The sequence below is a fragment of the Taudactylus pleione genome, unplaced genomic scaffold (genome assembly GCF_031769625.1).
Source record: "Taudactylus pleione unplaced genomic scaffold, aTauple2 ptg000290l, whole genome shotgun sequence".
Classification (NCBI taxonomy): domain Eukaryota; kingdom Metazoa; phylum Chordata; class Amphibia; order Anura; family Myobatrachidae; genus Taudactylus; species Taudactylus pleione.
In genome coordinates, this window is record NW_028284692.1 from 1,917,501 (window position 1) to 1,944,293 (window position 26,793).

The window sequence follows — 26,793 nt, forward strand, 5'->3', positions numbered from 1 at the left end:
CCAATGTCATAGTAGAGGGCACATACAATCCCAAATGGCAAAGTTCAGGAAAATGACCTTGAAAAAGACATTTAAATCAGCTGAAGAGAAACGTAAACTTGCCAATATGCCATTTACGACACGGAGTGGCAAGGAACGGCTAAGGTCGATCCCTAGTATGTTCATGACTAGTGGTTCAGCTTCACATGACGATGGAAGCACTCCTCCCACTAAAAAAATCAAAAGAGTTAAGCTGGCAAAAGCACAGCGAAGAACTGTGCTTTCTAAGAAGATATCACAAATCCCCAAAGAGAGTCCAAGTGTGGTGGTGGTTGCGATGCCTGACCTTCCCAGCACTGGACGGGAAGAGGTGGCTCTTTCCACCATTTGCACGCCCCCTGCAAGTGCTGAAAGGAGCACCCACAGTCCACTTGCTGATATGCAAATTGAAGATGTCACTGTTGAAGTACAACAGGATGAGGATACTGGTGTAGCTGGCGCTGAGGAGGAAGTTGGCGAGGAGGATTCTGATGGTGATGTGGTTTGTTTAAATCAGGCTCCGGGGGAGACAGTTGTTGTCCGTGGGATGAAAAAGCCCATCACGGTCATGCCTGGGCAGAAGACCAAACATTCCACCTCTTTGGTCTGGCAATATTTCTATCCAAATCCGGACAACAACTGTCTTGCCATATGTACCATATGTAAAGGTGAAATAAGTAGGGGTAGGGACGTCAACCACCTAGGAACATCCTCCCTTATACGGCACCTGCAGCGCGTTCATAAAAAGTTACTGTCAAGTTCAGAAACTTTGGCTCAGACCGTAAGCAGTCCAGGGACACCTAAATCCCGTTGTCCTGTTGTATCCAAGCGCCTGCAAACCACACCGTCAACTCCCTCCTCGTCAATTTCCTCCTTAGTCAGGATCGGAAGTAGTCCTGCAGGCCATATCACTGGCATGACTGACTCTCCTATCCGGGATTCCTCCGGAGGATCCTGCATTGCTACGCCTACTGCTGCCGCTGCTGCTGTTGCTGCTGCTGCTGGGAGTCGTTCATCATCCCAGAGAGGAAGTAGGAACACCACTACTTTTACTAAACAATTGACCCTCCAACAGTCCTTAGCGAGGAGGATGAAGTACGACAGCAGTCATCCTGAAGCAAAACGTATAACTGAGGCCTTGACTGCTATGTTGGTGTTAGACGTGCGTCCGGTATCCGCCATTAGTGCAGTGGGATTTAGACAATTGATGGAGGTAGTGTGTCCCCGGTTCCAAATCCCGTCTAGATTCCACTTCACTAGGCAGGCGATACCGAGACTGTACAGAAACGTCAGAAAAAGTGTCCTCAGTGTCCTGAAAAATGCCGTTGTACACAATGTCCACTTAACCACGGACATGTGGACAAGTGGAACAGGGCAGACTAAGGACTATATGACTGTGACAGCCCACTGGGTAGATGTATCACCTTACGCAGCAACAGCAGCAGCGTCACCAGTAGCAGCATCTCAGAAACGCCAGCTCGTTACAAGGCAGGCTACGCTGTGTATCACCGGTTTCAGTAAGAGGCACACCGCCGACAACCTCTTAGAGAAACTGAGGGAAATCATCGCCCAGTGGCTTACCCCACTTAGACTCTCCTGGGGATTTGTGATATCTGACAACGCCACCAATATTGTGCGGGCATTACATCTGGGCAAATTCCAGCACGTCCCATGTTTTGCTCACACAATAAACTTGGTGGTGCAGAATTTTCTGAAAAGCGACAGGGGCGTGCAGGAGACGCTTTGGATGGCCCGAAAAATTTCTGGCCACTTTCGCCATTCAGCGACTGCGTGCCGAAGACTGGAGCGCCAGCAAACACTCTTGAACCTGCCCCGCCATCACCTGAAGCAAGAGGTTGTGACGCGGTGGAACTCAACCCTCTATATGCTTCAGAGGATGGAGGAGCAGCAAAAGGCCATACAAGCCTATACATCCACCTATGACATAGGCAAAGGAGGGGGTATGCACCTGACTCAAGCGCAGTGGAGAATGATTTCCGTGTTGTGCAAGGTTCTTCAGCCCTTCGAACTTGCCACACGTGAAGTCAGTTCAGACACTGCCAGCTTGAGTCAGGTCATTCCCCTCATCAGGCTTTTGCAGAAGCAGCTGGAGAAAGTGAAGGAGGAGCTAAGACGGAGCGATTCCGCTCGGCATGTGGGACTTGTGGATGAAGCCCTTCATTCGCTTTGCCAGGATTCCAGGGTGGTCAATCTGTTGAAATCAGACCACTACATTTTGTCCACCGTGCTCGATCCTAGGTTTAAAGCCTATGTGGTGTCTCTCTTTCCGGCCGACACAAGCCTGCAGAGGTGCAAAGACCTGCTGGTGAACACACTGTCAGCTGAAGCGGAACGTGACACGTCAACGGCTCCTTCTTCATTTTCTCCCGCAACTGGGGCTGCCAGGAAAAAACTTAGGTATCCTAAGCAACCCGCTGGCGGTGATGCAGGGCAGGCAGGACCAAGTTTGGACATCTGGTCCGGACTGAAGGACCTGGCAACAATTTCTGACATGTCTACTGTCACTGCATATGATACTGTCACCATTGACAGAATGGTGGAGGATTACATCGGTGACAGCATCCAAGTAGGCATGTCAGACAGTCCATACCTGTACTGGCAGGAAAAAGAGGCAATTTGGAGGCCCCTGTACAAACTGGCTCTATTTTACCTGAGTTGCCCCCCCTCCAGTGTGTACTCCGAAAGAGTGTTTAGTGCAGCCGGGAACCTTGTCAGCGAAAGGCGTAGGAGGTTGCTTCCACAGAATGTGGAGAAGATGATGTTCATCAAAATGAATTATCAGCTCTTCCAGGGAGACCAGCCTCCAGAAGGTACAGAGGGACCTGTGGTGGTGGATTCAAGTGGGGACGAGTTAATACTTTGTGAGGATGAGGATGTACACACTGAAGAGGGTGAGGAATCGGTGGATGAGGAGGATGAGGATGACATCTTGCCTCCGTAGAGCCAGTTTGTGCAGGGACACATTAATTGCCAGCTTGTTTTGTGGGGGCCCAAACGAACCAATCATTTCAGCCACAGTTGTGTGGCAGACCCTGGCGCTGAAATGATTGATTTGTTAAAGTGTGCATGTCCTGTTTATACAACATAAGGGTGGGTGGGAGGGCCCAAGGACAATTCCATCTTGCACCTCTTTTTTTCTTTGCATTATGTACAGTTTGGGGCCTAGTTTTTCTAACTGCCATCCTGCCTGCCACTGCAGTGTCACTCCTAGATGGGTCACGTGTTTGTGCCGCCCACTCGTGTCGCTTAGCATAGTCATCCAGCTACCTCGGTGCAACCTTTTGGACATAAAAACACTATTGTGAGGTGTGAGGTGTTCAGAATAGACTGGAAATGAGTGGAAATTAAGGTTATTGAGGTTAATAATAGCATAGGAGCAGAAAAACCTACAAATTCTGTGATTTTAGCTGTTTTTATGCTTTTTTTCAAAAAAATACAGATCCAAAACACAAAACCCAGAACCCAAAACACGGAAGGGTGGTTTTGGCAAAACCAATCCAGATCCAAAACACGAAGAAAGATCCAGATCCAAAACCAAAACACAAAACACGAAAAGTGGCCGGTGCACACCCCTAATATATATATATATATACATATATGTGTGTATGTTTATATATATATATATATATATATATATATATATACACATATATGTATGTATATATATGTCTATATATATATATATATATATATATATATACATATATGTATGTGTATATATATATATATATATATATATATACATATATGTATGTATATATATATATATATATATATATATGTGTGTGTATATATATATATATATATATATATATATATATATATATATATATGTATATATATATAATAAATGTGTGTGTATATAGATAACCAACGCTAGGTAATTCAGAATACTTCAATGTGAATTTCCTGTTGTATATTCACAAGTATTAAAATTAGTTTTACTGACCGCTGCACAATTATTTGATGACGTTAAGCCGCGTACCCACTTGCCGATTAAACAGAACGATAACGTTATCGTTCATTCGCTCATTAATCGTGCACAAATCGGGCATGAGAATATCGAAAACGACCAGCGATGCGTGCTCCCGCTGGTCGTTTTCGACATCCGTCATCGCCTGAACATGCCGGTCAATCTGCCAATAACGACAGATTGAGCATGTTCGGGGATGAGGGAGAGTGCCTACACTGATCGACATATCATTCAGTGTAGGCACTACAGGGGAAGAGGAACGACTGTACGATTACAATGTTGTAATCGTACTGTCGTTCCAAGATCTACAAGTGGATACGCAAACGTGTACTATCAAATACAATTCAAATTTGAAAAGGTGAAATGTCTGGTGGTAACTTAAAAAAAACATATTTTGCTACAGAGCATCAATTTCTATTTTAAGTGTGTTTAAAAGCAATGCTTCTATATAATAACGATATCATAAGCCCCATATTGTATTGGTAAGGTGAATTAATGGAATATCTTCAGAAACATTAAAGCCCATTTATGCTCTTATTCCTTCTGTAGCTGAGGCCAAGGCAGCGGAGGCAGCTGCCAGTGGTTACTGCAGTCAGCCCAGCGCTCCCCAGGCTTACATGCTAATGGTAAGTCTGTTACAGTGTGATTGCTCCTGCAGGCACTAAGGGAGGAATTACATTTAGCCACTGAACTTACCGCAAAACTGCAGCTCCTGAGTTTAACATCCACAGCTATTCAATTAGCAGCCTGTTATCTCGAGCCATAAGTCCTACGGCAAAAGTGCGATAACCCATAGATTCCAGGTTAAGTGCCTGGAGCTATGGGTTAACTGCTATAAATTTAAATCTCCCTCTAAAATCGAAGAGAAGTAATGTGACCCATCTTTCTTCTTTTTTCTAGGACGTCCCTCCACCGCCTCCTTATTTTCCACCAGATGAAAAGAAAAATCAGTAAGAAGCCCTGTACGTGGCAACAACTGCCATCCAAACTCTCTTCATTCCTTTATGGCTTGTAAACTTTAACCAGATCTTCCCAAGACATCAATTGTGTAACATTCCCAGAAAAGGTCTTCCTACCACTGAACACCCCATAGCACCATCGATGTATCGCCATGTGAGACAGGCTTTCCTGGCAGTTGGGGTTTTTGTCACTTCTAAGTTTTATTAAAGCCATTCTAACACTATTTGTCTTACAGTGTGTCACCGGTGTTCAATCCTGTTCCGCTTCTTAATCGTACAGTAGCAGGCTGCACTATGCAGCATACTGCCATATAATGCCATACAACGCATGCACTAATTCTGGTCTCGCTAATCTGATTGATGTGCATATGCAAAACTAAATTAATAATAATTTATTTTAAAGTAGTCCTAAAATGCACTGTGTATAATATATATTAAAAGTAAGTAAAGATTTATTGGTCTGTTGTGATGGTGATCTATGAGTGTTTTACTTTTGTGCATATTACATGCATAGAAATGAGTCCTCTGCTCTCAGGCGTTTTTTACACCTCGGAGTCCCGGCTCCTCCACTATCTTCTGCTTCTCTCCGCATCAGAGGGAAAAAAACAAAACAAATCTAGCCAGATGCCTAACCCCCAAACCTTTTCCTAATTACTTTTTAAAGTCTACATTTTATTTCAAAATGACAGATGGGGTGACATTGAGACGAAAACCAATACGTGGTGCCCAGCAGCTGTGTACTGCACTGATGACCACATGCTAGCAAGTGCTGACTTCTATTCTAGGCATCAGTATTAAATATCTGCGGCATTCAAGAGCAACAGCTGTAAATGTCCTTACCTTCGCTTTTCCAGTGGGGAGTGCAGAATTGATTTTGCACCTAAACATCATGACACATGCAGCACTCCCCTGGTATCTGACCTTATATTATTAATATATAATAAGAATTATATAATAACCAGCTGCAGTATTCTGCCTTTTCAGCAATTTTGAGAGAAATGCTCATATACACTTGAATTATGTGATTAATGAGTTCACACAAGGTAGGTTTCTAATTGTCATAGTGTCAATCGGTCAGGAACAATTTTGTCTTCGTGTATATTACATATAGTACAGACTTTACAGAGTTCAAACTTTGGGCCTGATTCAGACCCACTCGCGAGCGGCTGTCTGCTCGCAAGTGGGTCGATGTTCTGCACTGAGCATGCACACGACGGAGGGAGCTCCGTCGTGCGCATGCGCCAGACGCGACGAGCGAAGGACTTTCCTTCGCTCGTTGTCTGATCAAAGGGGGCGTGCTGTCGATGTTGATTGACAGCACGCCCCCTTTGGTGGGCGTGCCGGGGGCGTGCCTCCCTGACGGGGGCGTTCCTAAGGGAACGCCTACCGTCAGAAGCCGGCCCACTGACATCACTAGTGATGTCAGTGGGAGTGATTTTGGCTCTGATAGAGCCAAAATCACTGCGGGCCTTGCGGTTGAAAACCTCAACCGCAGGCTCCGGCTCGCAGTTTCGATGGTCGCGATGGTCAAGACCATCGCGGCCATCAAACTGCACGCTCGTATAGGCTGTGGGTGGTGACCCACAGCTATACGAGCGTCCAGGAGGACGCTCCATAGTTATGGAGGACGGCCCTCATTCAGAGCGTGCGCTCTGCTCAGAGCGTACGGCTCTGAATGAGGGCCTTTGTCTTCAGGGTTGACCTGAACACAGTTCATAATGAATATATGGATAAGCAGTTGATCTATGCTAGATGGTACCATGTCATATATGTCCCCACAGGGATCACTATGAGTATAGCCTGGAGAGGAGAGTCTGGGCACCAAACAGTTCAAATTTATCTCCCAGCAAACTAGACTGCCTCTTCTTTATACCTCGCCCCCAGCCATGGGCAGCCAGTTTTAGTTTGGTGCTGGCAGGAGCGGGCACCATTTTGGGGGGGACTGCTCTAAGTATTCCCTCATTACCTTTTTTTTTTTTTTTAAATAGTCATGTTTATTGAACTTTGTTTTCTAATAAAACAAAGATAACAACAACCACACTACAGAAGTAAATAAAATCAATACATATATAATAACAAAGCACAACGATTAAACCATATACAAACAGATTAAACCACATACAAAAATGGTATACAAAATCGGCACAGAAAATAATATCCCAAAAATATTGAATGCCACTCATATAAAATAAAAAACTTACAATGGCAACACTGCACACAATATACTATAACTGCTGTACAGTAACTAAAGGTAATATATTAAAGTAAAAAAAACAACAACCCAGTAATGGTCTCCGGATGCTTTACTGTTGGCATGATACAGGACTGATGGTAGCGCTCACTTTGTCTTCTCCGGACAAACATTTTTGTGGAATATTCTGCAATTACCGGGTCAATCACCTGATCTCATCCCGATTGAATATGCATTTCACTTGCTGAAGACAAAACTAAATGCAGAAAGACACACAAACAACAACTGAAGTAAGTACAGTAAAGACCCGGAAAAGCATAACAAAGAAGGAAAACCAGCATTTGGTGATGTCCATAGGTTTCAGGCAGTCATTGCCTACAGATGATTCTCGACAAAGTATTAAAAATGAACATTTTATTTATGATTATGTTGATTTATCCCAAAGAAACCAGAATATCACGCACAGGAACAATAACCACTGTTATATTTCACATCTAAAAGTAAAACCAGCAATTGGTACCATATATATCAAATCTTATATCATCATTTTATCATAAGATAAATTTTATATGCTTGAGGTGCTCCCTGGAATCGAGAAACTAAAACTCATAAAGTAACAATAATTGGAAAAACCAATCATCAGTATAGTGATTCCTTCGTGGGGCACTCTTTTGTACATAAATGATTTGTTAGTATAATTAATATAATTATTTTATTGGAGATATAATAATATAATTATATCTCCAATCAAAAAATATGGATTTGTTGTGTTCATTTATAAAATATCTAATCGAGCTCCCTTAGCAATTAATCTCATGAAGTTATAAAAATATATCTATTATAAGAATTAGCATAAAGTATGTGGTGACTATGCTTGTTTGAATTCATATGCTCATATAGCTCCTGATGGGTACATAATATATTATAATAGGAGGGTCAGGTACAGTTCGTATGACATATAAAATTGTAAATAATAATTGGAAATAACTCATAAATTAGGACTGTATGTAATGATAACCACTCGGTCATTTGAGATGAATCTATACATTGAGTGTGATAATAAAGTGTCTGCTGAGTATCATCCAAAATTCATATACCATGTGTGGCCAAACACATATGCAAATGATCCCCTGCTTCCAACAATTTATTTAATCCTATTGCCGAGTTGGGTACTACCTCAATGTAACCAAAAATATATATATAGACGTGAAATGCTAGCAGAGTACTCTGAAAAAAGGGGAGAGCAAAGACCTCCCTGTAGGTGTAAATATCCCAGATGACCTGATACTGATTTATATCAGGATAACAATCCCGGATGACATAATTAAATAGTATAACATACTATAGGCAGATAATATCATGTTGTGTCACATAACCCCATAGAAATCTAAATAGTAAGTACGGAGTACAAGTACCTGGTCCCCTCTGCTGTCCAGGGTCTTCTATGAGCGGACACCTGGATGAGAGAGGGATCAGGAATAACTCTGATAGAAAATAAAGGGAGAGGTGGGGGACACCGATCCGTATGTGGTGTTAGGCAGTGTCTGTTGCTGAAAGCATTGCAGAAATCTGAATGCGCCGCCGGACCAGGTCACGACCCAACCGAAGAAGAGTACCTGAGTTAAAATGACCAAAGGATTGTGCCTGACACCCTGCTGCCGTGCTGCTCCCTCCTGCAGTGGGGAGTGACTGACTGGACACGTGTTTTACCACAGCGGGCTTGTTCACCATGCAGCCTAACGTCAGGCTGTATGGTGAATAAGCCCGTTGTGGTGAAACACGTGTCCATTCAAACAAGCATAGTCACCACATACTTTATGCTAATTCTTATACTAGATATATTTTTTTATAACTTCATGAGATTAATTGCTAGGGGAGCTCGATTAGATATTTTATAAATGAGCACAACAAATTCCTTTTTTTTTATTGGAAATATATTAAAAGCTAATTTTTAATTATACTGACAAATCATTTATGTACAAAAGAGTGCCCCACGAAGGAATCACTATATTGATGATTGGTTTTTCCAATTATTGTTACTTTTTGGATTATGTTGATTTGTCAAATTACATTTAAGCCATTGACAATTGGGAACTATGTATAACAATGGTTTCATACAATATTTTTGTTCAACTCCTTGAATAAAAGCTGAAAGTCTGCACTTCAGTTGCATCTCCGTTGTTTCATTTCAAATTCATTGTGGTGGTGAACAGAGCCAGGGATATGAAAATTAGGTTAGTGTCCAAATATGTAGGGACCTAATTGTATAAAACAGATATTTCAGAGAGCCCGGTGGAACATCACTAATGATGTAAATGTGGTTCTTCCTGAGATCTGTTGTTGTGCTCAATGAAAGAACCGGCATGTGGTAAAAAAAAAACATCTCATCACAGTGAGTAAAATTACAATCTAAAATCATTAAAAATAAGTTTATTTGGGGGGCGTAGCTTGAAAGCTGAGGGAGAAGGACGCAGCGCCATTGAGCTCCTGCACAAGGGTTTTTATCATAACCTCCTACCGCCGCACCTTGACTCTATTCCGGCCCCACCTTGACTCTATTCCGGCCAACATTACTTACCATCGGCCCCCGGGACGCTGTGACACAACCGAAGGATTAACCGCTGTGACACAACCGGAGACTGACACCCGCATCTCCGGTCCTGGCTCTCCGACGCGTGCCTCTGGCTCTCATTAACTGCTTCACCCTGCTGTTGTCCCCTACGACCTCCTTACCAGTCTGGGAGCGCGGGTTCACTGCCCGGCGGGTGGTCTGATCGGGGGACTCTACTGGACGCCTGTGACCAGACCTTTGAGGAACTGGAATCACAGGGCCCCTTTATTACACTTGCGGGCTGGAGAAGGCTGTAGAAGGAGTCAGACGAAGTCATTTTGTCTGTCTCACCACCAGTATATAGCATCAGAGGAAACACGCAGCGTCCATAGCAAGTACAACATACTCAATTGCTGTGAGTAACCACTCCAAATCTGTTATTTCTGCAATAATTTTTCTCTTTTTTTTTTCTATTGTTTGGATTTTTGGAAGCTCTCTAAATATCATTCATCACCAATGCCTATTTTTTTTTAAGTGATTATGCCTGGGAAGGATCCCTATCTCTTGGCCATAAATCATATTTTTCAGTGATACCAACTACATTACTGTGAATCATATATTGGCTGTATTGGCTTATTTGGATGAATATAATCTCAAGAAGTCTCTTTTTATCTCTCCAATGATTTGACAATACTATTGTGTGTATTAGCTAACTCTGAGACATGCTGCCGTTCTGTGGACCACTTCTTGTATTCCACTGCCATCTAGTTGTTATGAAAAAAATCACTAAATCCTCTACACCTGCTCAAACCCCATGTACACGTACAGGGAAAAAGTGGATATTTCTTCATCGACTGACTCTCCTGATGTGAACCCTCTACTAGCTGACTAAAAATTCTCAATCTACACATAACGCTGACATGGATTCTACTAAACCGCTTATGTATGATGACGTAGTCCGAACTATAAAGGACACCAATGATCCTATAATGGAGTCACAAGCGACCAAATTTGCTGATGCACTTAAGGATTTAAAGGAACAATTAGATTCCACAGACTTACAAGTGGTTACTAATCAAAATAAGATTGAGGAACATGACTTTTGAATTACAGCAACAGTTAGATCAGGAGCAAAAGGATACCCAACATTTTATTAAATAAGGTAGACCACAAGTTCTCAAACTTGGTCCTCAGGACCCCAAAGAGTGCATGTTTTCCAGGTCTCCTCACAAAATCACAAGCGAAATAATTAGCTCCGCCTGTGGATCTTTTAAAATGTGTCAGTGAGTAATAAATACACCTGCGCAACTGCTAGGTTACCTGGAAAATGGGACCTGTGTGGGGGCCTGAGGCCCAAGTTTGAGAACCACTGAGGTAAATGATCTGGAAAATCGCTCTCGAAGAAATAACCTCAGAATTGTTGGCCTTCCGGAACAGCTTAAAGGTCCCGACCTCTATAGATTTCTACATGAGGACTTGTTACAGATATTGGATTTATCTACTGAATTACCTGATTTCGCAATAGAAAGAGCGCGCAGGTTCGGCCCCTTCCGTGATGCCAAGTGCCCATGTACGGTCATCTTCCGATGTCTTAATTTTGCTCCTAAATCTTCGATATGGGCGGCAGCACATAAAAAAGGCACCATTGAATGGCAGAGTCATCGTTTACTGTTGTTTCAAGACTATTCGGCAGAAGTCCCTCGCAACCGCAAAGATGTCGCCTGTGTGTTCTAAACTAATAAAAGCGCAAAAGAAATTTGCTTTGTTGTTTCCAGCGAGACTTTGTCTCTTTCAGGACACAGGTTACAAGGACTTCACATCTGCTGCAGATGCTTTGGTGTTTCTTGAGGAAGAGGAGATTGAGTCTTCAGCTTTATCTACTTGATCGTCATCCGTAATTATTATATTATGCTGTTTCTCCTATTCGTGTGTCCATCTTACTATATGTTGTCTCCGGGCTGACTGTATGGTTACCAATGATTGTTTAATCATATTTTCATGCTTGATGTTTTTTGTCATTTTGTTGCTTCATACTACATATAAAATGTACTATTTTTACGAGACTGTGTTTCTTAATAGTAATATACACAGATTTAATACTATTTTCTATATATCTATACATTGTCTCGAACTGTTTCATTGATGTATCACTGTATTATCTATTAATAGATAGGGATCACTTCTTCAGTTTTTACTCATGTTGACTAATTTGATTGCTTGGTTTTGTGTTCTGATAAATATACTTTTGTTTGGAGGGTTTTTTAGAGTTCCCTCTATCATTTACCCCTTTTCTTATTTTTATTTTTCCTCTTCATGGCTGCCATTTTTGGAAATTTTTAATTTGAATATGTTTTTCATGTACCAACTATCAGAACAGTATAGTTTACCGATGCAATATGTCTTGCCGAAATTTTGTTTGGATCTTGAACCTGATATGGGTCTGACTCTGGTGCTGTTTTCTACATGTTTTATATATTATGAATGATTTAAAAATTTGTTCCTGGAACATCCAGGGCATTAATACTCCGGCTAAGCACTGCAAAATTATCTCATATCTAAATGTACAAAAAGCTGATATTTCCTTTTTGCAGAAAACGCACTTAACAGCCCCGGAACATGAAAAACATTCCATGCTGGGACATAAAGTAATTGCTTACGCATCCTATAACTCTAAGTCACGAGGTGTGGCCATTCTAGTAAAGAGAAATCTACCGTATTCCATTCTTTACCAACAGTCAGACGCGGATGGTCGTTACGTACTCCTGGTGGTCAAAATATTTGAAATATCTTACACACTTTGTAATGTTTATGCTCCCGCGATATATAACAAACAATTTTTTATTTCAACTATCAATATCTGGCGCTGAAACCTATTAGAGATCTAGTACTGAAGTATTGCAACGGAGTATGCAAACTCTGTGTATGTTTGCAAGAATAAGATAATGAAAAGGAAAAGCAATACTCTGCGCTAATACTACAGTTAACTCACTAGTTAATGAGCATAAATTACCAATGAGATGTAATGTACAAAATATATGTATTATTTATTTATCTATTAGACCTATAACATATTAATGACTAGTTAAAAACTAAGCATGACATACAAACATTATTCTACATACATAAACAGACACTATATATTGGGTATCAATACCATATATGCAATGAAAATGACACTAAACACTGTGCTCTTTTATAAAATTGTAGAGATTAATTCATCAGTACAGCTGTGTATCAATTAATTGCGGCTAATGCCGCTCCTTGATGATGAGTGATATAGCAAACAGGATTTGCCTGAATTAGTGTAGGAATGTCCAGGTAATAATAGGAGTTTCGCCCGTGGATAAATGATAATTGATCTACTGTAGTAGCAGCACTCCGTGTGACAGTCTCCGTATCTTAGATCAACGTCATGTGTTGGCTCCTGATGATAAAGTAATATACCATATGTTTATGGCTGTCCCTTCTGGATATCTGGCTTTTAGCAACAACACAGTAAATAATTATATTGTAACAGTGTCCTGTGTAACAGTCTCTATATATTTGAAACACTGTATTGGCTCTTAATGTTCGCTTCACATCTCATATGTATTCAGTCATCTCTACTAAATATCAAGCCCTTTATGGATAACTTTAGAGTGTAATATGGCAGGTAATCATAGATCAGATATATATCCTGCAATTGGGTAAAGTGAGTGACCACCGGCAGTTCATATATTATACCATAAGCCCGCTTGGATAGGGAGAAATTGTGAGTACTCAGATTGTAGACAAAAAATATATGGGGGCCCCCCTTATCTTTTCCTCTTTGATATTCTCCCTTTCTCCTTATGGCTCGCCGGATACTGAAGCGTGGTTCCACTCGTCACGCTATACGTGAGAGCCGGTCCGTGCACCACAACGATGCCCTCCGTGGCACACGCGTCAAAGCACGAGCCTGACCGGAACACTGAATCCAAATCCGGTCAGGCTCGTGCTGTGACGCATGTGCCACGGAGGGCATCGTTGTGGTCACTAATCTGTCACTGACACACTGCTGCTACCTGGATTGTCCGGTTCCCTGTTTGGATTCAGTGTTGGAGGGAGGGAGGAGGGCCCTGATTCAGAGCGAGCGCTCTGTTCAGAGCGTCCGGCTCTGAATCAGGCCCAAAATCAGCTAAACTTCAGGAAATTCATATAAAATTTCTTAATAGAGCCTACCTCTCACAATTACAATAAAGCCGCATAACCCATTCTGATTCTGCTTATTGGCCGAAATTTTCCTTTTCCTCTGCAACAAAGTTTCAAGATTAAAAGATTTTGATACAATGTCTTTTAATTTTATTCATCAGATCACGGGGAAACAATTGCCTTTCACCTGGGAACCATTCCTATTAGCAGATTTTACCTCTTGGTCCCCAATTCTATCAACTAAAACTGTATTTCCATTGTTAGCGGTTTTCCTAACTTTAGCTAGAAAATAGTCTTTACAATACTGGCTCTCGAAGACTATTCCATCCATAGAAATGTTAAAATTTGAATTGTTGTCCATACTCTATTTTGATAGGCGTTCTGCCCTTTACGATATTGAAAACGGAGTTAAGTCATTTACGCAAAATGGGCATTGTATCTAGATTATTTACCCACCGAAACTTCGGATAATATAATGAATGTATTTGAAACCCCACCTGGTCGTTACTACGACGTCTCACCTAGATCTATCTGTTCGGCGTGACATTGTTCTTATATCTTTTTGGCTTTTTAAGGCTGTATCTGATATATTTTCAACAACTGTTTGGCAATTTTTCTTATTGTTTTATCTTTTATTTTCCTTTTTCTGCCCTTTAATTTCATCTATTTTCTCCATAAAATGAAAATATGTATTAATTATTGCTATTGTCAAAATGTATTCCTTTAATGACATTCTTTATGTAATACAAAGTTTTACATGCTCTTGTACTATTATTATATATTGAATACAATAAAATTGTTAAAAAAAAAAAAAAAAAGTTTATTTGAAGATCTTTTTATTAGTTTTAGTGTTTCTTATAATAAGATACAGTATCCTCAGCAAGGAACCATTACTGAACTGCTGGGAGGCAAATTGAGAGAAAATATTCTGTGGCTCTCCGCCCACTGTCATTTTCTAGTCATTTTCTTAATATGGCAATCAAAGAAAAAGTTTGAATGCCCTGCTCTGATGTCATGCATTTGAATGCCCTGCTCTGATGTCATGCATTTGAATGCCCTGCTCTGATGTCATGCATTTGAACTTTTGCAAGAGGTTTTTCTCAAGTGGCTTACACTGTTTCTCGCCTGCCCACTGAATGGGAAAACGATATGCTCTGTGTTGTAAGGAGACTATTTGAACACCTACTGTATATAGACAAAATGGTGCTGCTAACTAATGCTAATTTCTTACCAGACTTTTTTACTTTTCACATCAATGAGGAAATGATACTTCCTTCTGTTTGTCTGCACCCAACTAACAATAAAAAAAGAATGATGGTCTACCCTGGATCTAATGGGGACAATTTCTTTGTATCTAACCAAAATTTAAGAAATCAGGAATATAGATCTACTTTTTATCTTTCTGTAGGACCTCGTCAGTCATAGACTTTTTCCCTCCAAAAATATTATTGCAAGATGGATCAAGGCTGTTCTTGTTTAGGCTTACAAGGGAAACAGACGTAATGTGTCAGACATAATACATTTGCATTCTAAAAAGCGGTGGCTTCCTCCTGGGTATGTAGGGCTCTGATTTCAGCAGGCAATTTATGCAAAGGGCGGTCATCTCTTCAGACATTTATTTAGCAGACATTTTCTTATGCAGATTCTCAGGGCCTGATTCAGAGATTTACGCTAATGCAATCGCAGCTGCGATTTCACACAAAAACAAAGCTGCGAATATATGCTAATGCCTTCCAAAGCAGAGCTGAGCATAGGGGCGCCTACTGCTGCCTTCTCATATCCATACAACAGCGTAAACATCAGTACTATCAATGCACATTGTGCAGTCACGCAGCATATGAGTCAAGTTTGACCAGTCTCTAACACTGCGGCCCTCCTGACAGGCAGAGAGCTCTCATACTGTAAAGGCGATTGCTCTGACTAATTTATGCACGCCCATGAAACGGCGTTTAAACGGATCGACACTCCTGCGTTTTTCTAACCACCCCCGTTATCCAGGGCCATCTCTTCCATTGGGCTTGTTGGGCAGTTGCCCAAGGGCCCGAAGCTTGTAGGGGCCCACCAACCCGCCCCGCTGCAGCCGCGGCCAGTTGGTAAATTTGGGATATTTTTATAAGCCAGCCGCCGTTGCACTGTATTCCGATCTAACCCCCCACCCCCGGTGACGAGTACTCACCTCAGTCCCAGTTTCACTTCATCCGCTGGCTTCAGACCAGTCAGACAGAGTCTCTCTGTATGTGAGGGAGGTCTGATGGGCATGCAGGAGGGTTTAATTTTATTGACCATTTACATTTTTTTCCTGTGAATGGGTGGGTAGGGGCCCCAGTGCATTGCTTTGCCCAGGGCCCACACTGCTGTTAAGACAACCCTGCCGTTATCACCCTCAAACGCTGACTACCTATCACTCAAGTTTTTCCTGTGTACGAGAATAATCACAATGCAATCGATATGCGTGCGCAGTGCGGCATTCGCACATGCGCAATAGCAGTCAGTCGCTCACTCTGCAAAAATATCGCCATTGCGCCTGTCTCTGAATCAGGCCTACAGTTTAGAAAGAATATTTTTTACACAGATGTGTCCCCATACACTTATCCTTCTTGCGCCATATGGTGGTAGACTTCTGGCGTGAATTAGACGCATTGCCATGGGTAGCGATCCTCGTGCTTCAGTACTTTCTCCTTTAGCATTTTAATTCACTGATAGTGTTATATGTATTTAAGATTAGAATTTTTGTTGCAAGGAATAGGTATAAAGGGCTCTGTTTACTACAATCCGCATATTGAATGCGGATTGTAGTGTGATATTACAGAGTGAATTCGCATCGCGAATACCGCGACTAAGAGCCCGCGCATTCGCCAACCGACCACCGCTACAACCCCCCCACCGACGCTAAGCCCCGCCCCCCGGTGCTAAGCCCTGCCCCCCACGATCGCGGACCCCCGCGACCCCCCCCTCCCTTCATTACACTTACCTGCATCATCCTGGCCTCCGGTGATCTTCTCCGGGCTTCCCGATCAGGTGATCTCCCATACTGCACTGGGACCCGATCACCTGGACCCCAGTGTACTATGGGAGACCAGCTGACCGGAGAGGAGCCATCACCGGAGGCCCAATCACCGGTCCCTGGATTCAGGTAAGTAAAAAAAAACTGTTTAATTTTTTTTTTCTTTTTTTGACAGCAATCAGCTTGCGGTCTGCTTAGACCACATAGCTGATTACTGGTACCGGCTCCCGCCTCTGCTCTCCCCGTTAGAGCACAGTGGGAGCCCGGTAACCGGGGGAGACCCTGGATAACGCCACCTCCAGGTGGCGTTATTATAACAGGGCTTCCCCCGGGTTTTTTTTACAATTTATTTTTAGTAACTTAGGTCGGATCACATTTCCCATTACAATTATGGGAAATGCGATCTGCTTTACTAAAAATAAGTGATACTGGGGGTTGGAGTAGAATTTTACTAATTCTACTCCAATTGCCCTGTAATAACTACAGGTGAAACTAAAATAATGTGAAAAGGGTGTGAAAACACCCTTTTTCACTTTATTTTAGTAAAAATAATGTTAATAAATAGAGCCCATAGTAACAAATTAAGCATAGGGATGCAAGTTACTTGTAGAGGACCTTTTCCTATTGCCTTTTTGCTCAGATTGCATATGGTTTCCTGAATTTTGCGTTTTATGTGCTAATTATGTCCTTAATATTTAGGATTATTGTTTTTGGTCACAAAATAATTGGTATTAAGTTGCATATTAAGCCATTATTTATTTTGAGGTTAGGTGTATGTGGACGCATCTGTACAGTTAGTCAATTCAAAGTATTTTGTATATTTTTTTTACAATTATTTACACTTGTACTATTGATAATAAGCAGTGCTCGATTTTACCTTGCTGAAGCCCCCCTCCCACAGTAAAATCTGATACCTGCAGGCACTGCCTAGAAGTGGCAGTGACTTCCAATTGGAAGTGCTCCTTGCTAATTACAGCCCCCCCCCCGGCGACACCCGGCTCCTGACCAACCCCCCCCCCCGGCGGCTGCAGAGGACGGAGCTCACTCCTGAGCTCCGTCTTCCGGGTCCCGCAGTGCTCTATGGGAGTGACGTCATGACGTCACTCCCATAGTTCCGAGGAGCGGGCGCTGGGGACGGACGGCAGCAGGCACTGGAGCGGGGTTTAAGGTAAGTGTTGTTTTTTTTTTTTTATTATGTGCGTGTACGCGCGGGGGGCTGCACTACTGGGGGCATTACAGGGGCCTTACTATTGGGGGCACTACAGTAGCCGCACTACTGGGGGCCACTACAGGGGCCTTACTGCTGGGGGCGCTATTGGGAGCACTACAACCGGGGGCACTATAGGGGCCCTTACTACTTGGGCCACTACAGGGGTCTTACAACTGGGGGCACTACAGGGCCTTACTACTGGGGGCACTATTGGGAGCACTACAACTGGGGGCACTACAAGGGCCTTTACTACTGGGGGCACTGCAGGGGGCACTTCTACAGGGGGCATTACTTTTAGGGGCATTACTACAGGGGTCATTATTACTGCTGGGGGCACTGCATAAGGGGCACCATTACAAGTGGGCATTTAGTGATTTAGGGGAACTACTTCTGTGGGCATTGTGTAAGACCTAAGTTAGGAGGGGCCCTTAAAAATGTTGCTATGGGGCCCAAAAAGCTTTAGTTACGCCCCTGATACTGTGTGTGTGTGTGCGTGTGTGTGTGTGTATATGTATATTATACTTCTGCCTGCGCCCCCCTCTTCGTACTCATTTAGCCCCTCAGGTGAAAATGACTTTGCACAGGTGGAGTGGCGGATAAGTTTTGTATTTTATTTATATATATATATATATATATATATATATTATATGTGTGAAAAGTCATTTTAACCTGAGGGGCTAAATGATAGCAGGGGGGGGGGGGTGGAGTGGCATGCAGAAGTTTTGCCTAGGGTGCCTAGAAGTCTAGCACCGGCCCTGGTCCCATGGGGAGGTGTCTAGACTGTGATAGCAAAGAGCTCTGGAAATTCATTGCAGAGAGTGTAGGAAGTCACTGCCACTGCTAGGCAGTCCCTGCAGGTGGCAGATTTACTTGGAGTGTGTGTGTGTGGGTTGCAGCCCTTACCAGCTTCTAGGTCAGCGTTCTTCAGCCTTGAGTGGTTGTCATGTGTGCCGCGGAGTCAGAGCCGCCAGTCAGATTACTGTACTGCGGACCGGGCAGTGCTGCCGCTGAGCTCTTCTGGGAGGCTCAGGCGTGCCCGGGCCGTAACCTGTCTAGATACGGCGGCGTGACATCATAGGTCACGCATGCTGCGTTGCCAGCCTGCCCGCCCGCCCCGCCAGTCAGCCAGCCCTCCCTCCTGCTCGCCTGGATGCTGCTGACAGCTCTGCACTGTGTGCAACCCCAGTCGATGACGGACCGGCAGGGCCATAAAAATATTTTTGGGGGGAGCACTGTGGGTTTTTTTTTTCTTTGAGGGCCAGCCAAAGGTTATATTTTTTGTAGGGAGCAATGTGGATTTTATTTTTGTTATTTTTTTTCTGTGGGGGCCAATGTATGTGTGTTTTAATTATCTGGGGCCAATGTATGTGCGTTTTAATCCCCTGGGGCCAATGAATGTGCGTTTTGTTCCTGTGGAGGCCAATGTAGTGCGTTTTGTTCCTGTGGAGGCCAATGTAGTGCGTTTTGTTCCTGTGGAGGCCAATGCGTGTGTTTTATTCCTGTGGAGGCCAATGTATGTGTTTTTTTATGTGGGAGCCAATATGTATTTTTTTCATAGGTCGCGCACGCCGTATCGCCAGATTGTGTGCCTTGGCAATTTTAAAATCTTGTGTAGTGTGCCTCGAGTTGAAAAATGTTTTGCATATTGTGTTATCAAAATCAAGAAATATTTAATAACGGAGCAGTCCCAAGGACCATGGAAAACAGCCTCCATTTCATAAAATTTTGGGCAATTGTGGGTTATGTAAATTCCCATATGCTATTGCCTAAGCAGTGATAGGTATGCAGGATTGTATGCAAGAAACAACTCCGTATATATGCTAGCCGAAAAGAACAGTAGTTCAAAAGGACAGTATTGCATGCTCTGCTGTATAAATAGACATATATAGATAGTATGTGAGCCATTTAGCCATACCCCTGGTGATCGTAGTATGATCAAAGAATCCTCTGAGGAATGTGTAATGGATGGATATAGCCTTATGTCTAGGGTGCGGCTGAGTTAATAGTAGTGGGTTGTCTGTAATGCATTCTGGAATCTCTTGCTTGTGGAGAAAACGTGTCAAAGCAACATTACCATGCCGAAGGGATGTATTTGCATAGGTATCTTCCAGTTGTGGCTTCAATTTGAAAATTGCTCACACACGCGCCTAACGGACCCCAAATAGATGATGATGCAGTTAAGTCTCTTCTCTGTTTAATTTTTCTAATGTTATCTAGGCCCAAAAAAGATTGTGGTGATAGCAAATCTATTTGGTAACATTGGGCCTGATTCAGAGCCGAACACTCTGACCAGAGCGCTCGCTCTGAATCAGTGCCCTCCTCCATGAAAATGGAGCGGCCTCCTGCCACTCGCATAGCTGTGGGTAACCACCCACAGCATATGCGAGCGTCCATGATGATGGTCGCGATGGTCTTGACCATCGCGACCATCGGGCTTGCGACGGAGACCCTGCGGTAGGGTCTCGCTGCCGCAAGCCCTGGAGTGATTATGGCTCTATCAGAGCCAAAATCACTCCCACTGACATCACTAGTGATGTCAGTGGGGCCGGCTTCAGACGGTAGGCGTTCCCATGGGAACGCCTCAGTCTGGCAGGCACGCCCCCGGCACGCCCACCAAAGGGGGCGTGCTGTCAATCAATATCGACAGCACGCCCCCTTTGGTGCGAGACCCGGAGCGATGGAGAGTGGGGGAACATCGACCCGCTTGCGAGTGTCCTGCGCTCGCGAGCGGGTCTGGATGACCCCCATAGCTCCTTAGTGACTTCCAGTATATACCATATGTTGGGGCTGATTCAGAGGTGGATGGTGAAGCCACAAGAGGCGTCTTGTGTAAAAAGACACCCACTGCCAGCTTCTCTGTTCCGCTGCTGCGTCCAAAGATATCGGATCAACTGCGTGAACATCGCCGATCCATCTGACATCTGAGTTACCCTCAGGTTACTCAGGGTGTCCGGCAAAACTAGGGGGATGCAGTTACTCAATTCGGTACATCGAGGAATGGGGGCCGACATGCCCCTGTTTTCTGGAACACTCACCGTCACCGCCCCCAAATGCCACCAGTATGTCAATCATACTGCGGCTTTCGGGGCACTGCGACTGATGATGCAGGACCAGATCTGCACATGCGCAGATTTGTGTGAATATCGATTCAACATAAATCTCTGAATCAGCCCCATTTTCACAACAGAAAATGTAATATACAGATATGCCCAGCTATATCCTTGCTGCTGGCGCGGCAAATCACAGCACGCATAGTGCGAGACGCGCACCCGCGAGCGGATATGCGCACTGCATACGCAACCACACCTCCATAGAAATGCATGGTGCGATTGCAGTGCACGCCACTGCGTACCGTAACGTATGAAGGCACAGGAAATCACATGGCATGATGCGTGCGCAAGTTTGTGGCGCGATGAGCCACAATGTAACTGGGCGCATCTGTAGTCTCGAATTAAAATTATGTTCTTGGTGCACATTTAAATTAACTTGTTGATCCGTCATGACAAAGTCAGGTCAGACCTTACACTAAAGCTGGCCATACACTAAGCAATAATCATTCAGATCAGCCAATATAATTACTGTTTTGAATGATTATCGTTTAGTGTATGGACATGAACAATAATCATTCACAGCCTAACCAGCTGAAAGACTGTATGGGTTGTATGATTTAGTTATCAAGCCTGTTTGTCCATTCGTTCAACTGACTGCACTCTTTGAATGCTTTTTAATTGCAGTGTTTGGTGGCACTATGATTAACAGGCCATTGCACCTACCTTCGTTTGTCCACTTTGTCATCTGCACTAATCATGCAATCCAGGGGCGTAAATACAGAAGTCAGTGGAATGCAGTTGCCTTACCCAGGGCCCCCACCCTGGAGTCTGGTCTCTAGGGACGAATCTCCAGCAAGGAAATCACACAAATGTGCATAAAAGGGGTAGGGCAGAATCTTGAGTGCGCAGAATCTTGAGTGCATGGCCCCTCCTTCCTTTGTTGGTTCTTTCCCCTCACACGTGGGACCTGCACCCCCTGCTGTTGCTGTGGGAGAAGCATATAGCAAAAATGGAAGACCCTGATCAGCAACAGGTAGTGTTTTGGTGATGGGGAGAAATATGTGTTTGGATGCTGCTGCTGGGTCATGGCAGTGAATGCAGGGAGGGAGATTGTGTGGGTACTGCTGGGGTGTTGGCAGTGAAAGCAGGGGAGAGAATGTGAATGTGTGCTGCTGAGGTGTTGTTAGTGAATGCATGGGGAGAAGAATGTGTGTCTGGGCGCTGCTGGGTTGTTTGAAGTGCATGTGGTGGGAGGATAGTTTGTGTCTGGGTGCTGCAGGAGTATTCACAGTGAATTCAGGGGGAGGAGATTGTGTCTGGGTGCTGCTGGGGTGTTTGAAATGAATGTGGGGGGGATTTGGGACTGGGTGTTTTAAGGGTTTTGGCAATGAATGCAGATTGGTCTGGATCCTGCTCTGGTGTTGCCAGTGAATGCAGGGGGGAAGGTGTGTGTCTGGGTGCTACTGGGATGTTGGCAGTGAATGCATGAGGAAGGTATGTGTCTGGGTGCTGCTCTGCTTTTGGCAGTGACTACAGGGGGTAGGCTGTGTCTGGTTGCTGCTCTGATGTTAGTAGCATGTGCAGGGGGGGGGGGTGGATGCTGCTGGGGTGTTGGCAGGGGGAGCAGACTGGGTGCTGCTGTCATGTTGGAAGGGGTGTGAGTGTGTGTCTGGGTGCTGCTGCTGTGTTGGTAGTGAATGAGGGGGTGGAGTGTGTGTCTGGGTGCTGCTGGGTTGTTGGAAATGAATGCAGGGGGGAGAATAGTGTGTGGCTGGGTGCTGCTGGGGTGTTGGTACTGAATATGTTATGGGGGAGTGTATGTTAGTGCTGCTTGGACTGGGGTGGTAGTGAATGTGGGTGGAGGGGGGCACCAACTAAATTGCCTTCAAGCTCCTTTTATGAATTTATGCACTTGGTGCAATCTATGGCCTAACAGTCTACCTAACAGTCCATATTAATCTGGATTATTAATTTTTATTAAAGTGTGCACTAAGAACCACATTTTCTGGATATGGCTCCTGTACTTTCTTCAAATTCTGTTCTGTTCTGAAGTCTGAAGTATTTTAAATTGAACATAGCAGGAGACATTGAAGATTAGGATGCAATAGTTTAAGAAGACCCCATTGCTTAAAATCAGTCAGGCAACGTCTCATTCGCATTGCATTTAGTTGCACGCCCGAGCCATATGCACAGTTTCTCTCAGAGTTGGATTGAAAAAGCATGTATGTATTTCCCACTCTATCACACAATACCAGGCTTCTGTTTTATGCATGCAATTATGTAACGTGACTCCCTGCCATACTTCCCAATGTCTCTCTGAACTATATATTTTCACTAACCGTTCCTCTTGGCTATAGAGCTTACAGTGAATAGTTAATCTTTCACTCAGACTATATATATAAAGCAGCCATAGTCATTGTGCCTCCCACAGCACAGACAATATTGTATTCTCAATGTATATGTTACAATCCCTTTGCTGCCAGAGATTGTATCATGCTCACTACAGCTTAGCAAATGTGGCCCTGAGCGAGTTTAACAGTGTTAGTAACGGCCAAAGTCCTCCTTAGTCTATAAACTGCAGGAAAGACCAGTTCCTCTCAGTGCTCCAGGTAAGTTCTATTTCATTTGTTGTATAGCGGAGAGAGCAGTTTGCGATGCTAAGAGACATGTGACATAGCTTGAAAATGTACACAATTATATGAATCATTACAATTATATAACACAAACCTAGATTACTAGGGAAAATTAAAATAGAAGCTCACTGGGATTATATTTGACTGTTCCTTCATTTTTGAGCTGGCCTGAGCACAAAGCAATGTAACACCTTTATATTTACCATTAGTCTCCAAAATGTTCCAACCAAATTAACTTGGGCAACCAGATGCGGATTAAATGTATAATGTTTAATGAGAGCAATACTGCTTCCTTGCATATCTCACTGTGGGCCTGATGTGCCCACAAGGTAGAAAACCCACTGAATCGTGTGCCCTTTAGACTCGAATGGCAACATTTACTAAATGTTGTTTTTGCTGGCACTATGAAAGAAACAGGATCTGCCGCAGTTCAACAGCAGCTTTCAGCTTCATACCACTGAATTTTTTTAAAGGTCGTTTTTACCTCCTAAACTGCCATTGATTCCTTTTAAATATGAAAAGGCCAGCTGACACAAAAGTTCTGCGCTGTTTTTTGTATTTTACTATAAAAAGGAAACTTAAAATGTGGTATACACAAATGGTAACCAGCAATAGAGCTTACATTCTAGGCCGGTAGTAGAAAAATCATGGGGACAAAAAGCGTTGAGTCTCCTTGAAATTGCTGCAAGGCTTTACCAGCTAGGGCTTGTGCCAGTATAGCAAGGGAACACAAAGTGTATTGTGCCCCCACCATAGTGCCAACCAACCCAGTTAGTACAGCCAACACTGTACAGTGCTGTATTCAATAGGGGAACCAGGCCCACAACAATATGCAGGACACCCTAAGAGAAATATTAATTAAAGACACAGATACAACGAATGTAAATGTTTTTTATTGAAAGACAACTCAAACTATACTCTTATCCATTTATTGCTCAGTTAAATCCAATTGGAGATTCCTCTTCAATCCACATACAGTCGCATCTACATCCTGGCTTGGCACAATAAAAAAAAAATATATACTGTAGGACAACACAGAACTTTTCCCCTAAAGTACCCTGCTGCGAATGAGATGCATAAAGCCTGTCATTCTAATTGAATGGAATGGCTGTGCTTTGATGAGAACTTGAGAACTACCATTCTGATTGGTCAGAACTTCATGTGGGGGTCTTACTACTACTAACAAATCAAAATGGCTGTTTTCACCCTCTGACTAATTAGAGTGCAGTTATTCATGACACATGCTATACCTGTCATATGGTCACCTCTCTGATCGTTCCTTCTCTGTCTCCTCTCAGGACTCCTCTTCCCCCCCCACTTCCACTAACAGTAGGAGTTCCCCAAGATTCTGTTCTTGGACCTCTCCTTTTCTCCCTATATACGTCCTCTCTAGGTGAACTCATTAACTCTTTTGACCTCCAATATCATCTCTATGCTGATGATACTAAAATTTACCTTTCCACCCCTGACCTCTCCCCCTTGCTTCTTACCCGTAACTCCAACTGTCTCTCTGCTATCTCTTCATGGATGTCCCAGCGCTTTCTTAAACTTGACATGTCTAAGAATGAGCTGGTCATCTTCCCACCCTCTTCCATTACCTCACTTCCCACAATTTCTTTATCTATTGATGGCACAACTATCTCCTCTATTCCCAAAGTGCGCTGTCTTGGAGTTATTCTAGACTCCTCCCTCTCCTTTAAACCACACATTCAGCACCTCTCGCAATCCTGTCACTTCCACCTAAAAAATATTTCCAGGATTAGACCCTGCCTCACCCAGGATGCCACTAAAACCCTCATCCACTCACTGGTCATCTCCAGATTGGACTACTGTAACCTTCTCGTAGCTGGCCTCCCACTCTCCCACCTCTCTCCACTACAATCGGTCCTCAATGCTGCTGCTCGGCTCATATTCCTCTCCAGACATTCTACATCTGCTTCCCCTCTCCTTCAAGCCCTACATTGGCTCCCCTTCCCCTTCAGATGCCAAGTCAAGGTTCTTACACTCGCCTACAAAGCCCTCACTAAATTCTCCCCACATACATTTCTGACCTTTTCTCCCTTCACACTCCCGCCCGTCCACTTCGCTCAACAAATGCATGCCGCCTCTCTTGCCAACTGATTACTTCCTTCCACTCCCGCCTCCAAGATTTGTCTGTGCTGCTCCCTACCTTTGGAACTCTCTCCCTCTCCCTATCAGACTCTCCACCTCACTGCATATCTTCAAACGGGCTCTCAAGACCCACTATTTCATCAAGGCCTTCCAGCTCTCATCCTAACCCACATAATACTCTCTCCTCCCTACTTCCCCTTCTGTGTCACGCCTGTCTGTCTGCCCCTCCCCTTTAGAATGTAAGCTCTCACGAGCAGGGACCTCTTCCCTCATGTGCTTCTCCTTACACTTTCTTCTACTCCTTACTCCACATAAGGGCACCTAACACGTCTCTGCCAACTCCCTGCTGCTTATTGTGAGTGTTTTAATCACTATTGCAGCAATGTATATAATGTCCTTCACTGTACTGTAAGTTACTTGTTTGTTTTTTTGTTTTTTTTTGTTCACTTATTAGTTTTATGTACTATGTAAGGCGCTGCGGAACACTTTTGGCTCCATATAAATAAAGGATAATAATATTAATATGGTCAGGTACTGTGGGGAAAAGTTGTGCATCATCCTGAATGGTTTTCTAATTTTGCCAAGCCAAAACATGTTGCATGGATCGAAGAGGTAAGCATTAGTGCTGGTTACCATTTTTAAATTTTTTTTTTAAAATTAGAAATTAAAAAAAATAAAATAAATACAATCCCTTGGATCCGTGCAGCTCTATAGACAAACTCACTTTTCAGAGGCCACCAATTTTTTATTTGGTTTTAAAATACCACGGCTTGATAAGTCTAGTTGTTTATATTATTTTTATATAACAGAATTGGATTACAATTTGGTTTCTAAACGCAAGTTTGGCTACTGTTTTTACAGCAGATTTAGCCATAATAAATTGGTGGGATGCAAAACTAAA

The 26,793-nt window shown here is 43.4% G+C and overlaps 1 protein-coding gene across 2 annotated transcripts in view; it reads left to right on the forward strand.

The window, feature by feature from the left end:
* The window catches only part of WBP2 (WW domain binding protein 2), a 42,727-nt gene extending 37,301 nt beyond the window's left edge, over positions 1 to 5,426 (forward strand). The window contains exons 7-8 of one of the 2 annotated variants that reach the window (XM_088482684.1): positions 4,562 to 4,638; positions 4,913 to 5,426. In XM_088482684.1, the coding sequence (XP_088338810.1) occupies positions 4,562 to 4,638; positions 4,913 to 4,966 (131 nt within the window). In that variant the 3' untranslated portion in view covers positions 4,967 to 5,426. The remainder of the gene's footprint in view (positions 1 to 4,561; positions 4,639 to 4,912) is intronic. The other variant, XM_088482685.1, reaches the window with a different exon arrangement.
* The last annotated feature ends 21,367 nt before the right edge of the window (positions 5,427 to 26,793 follow it).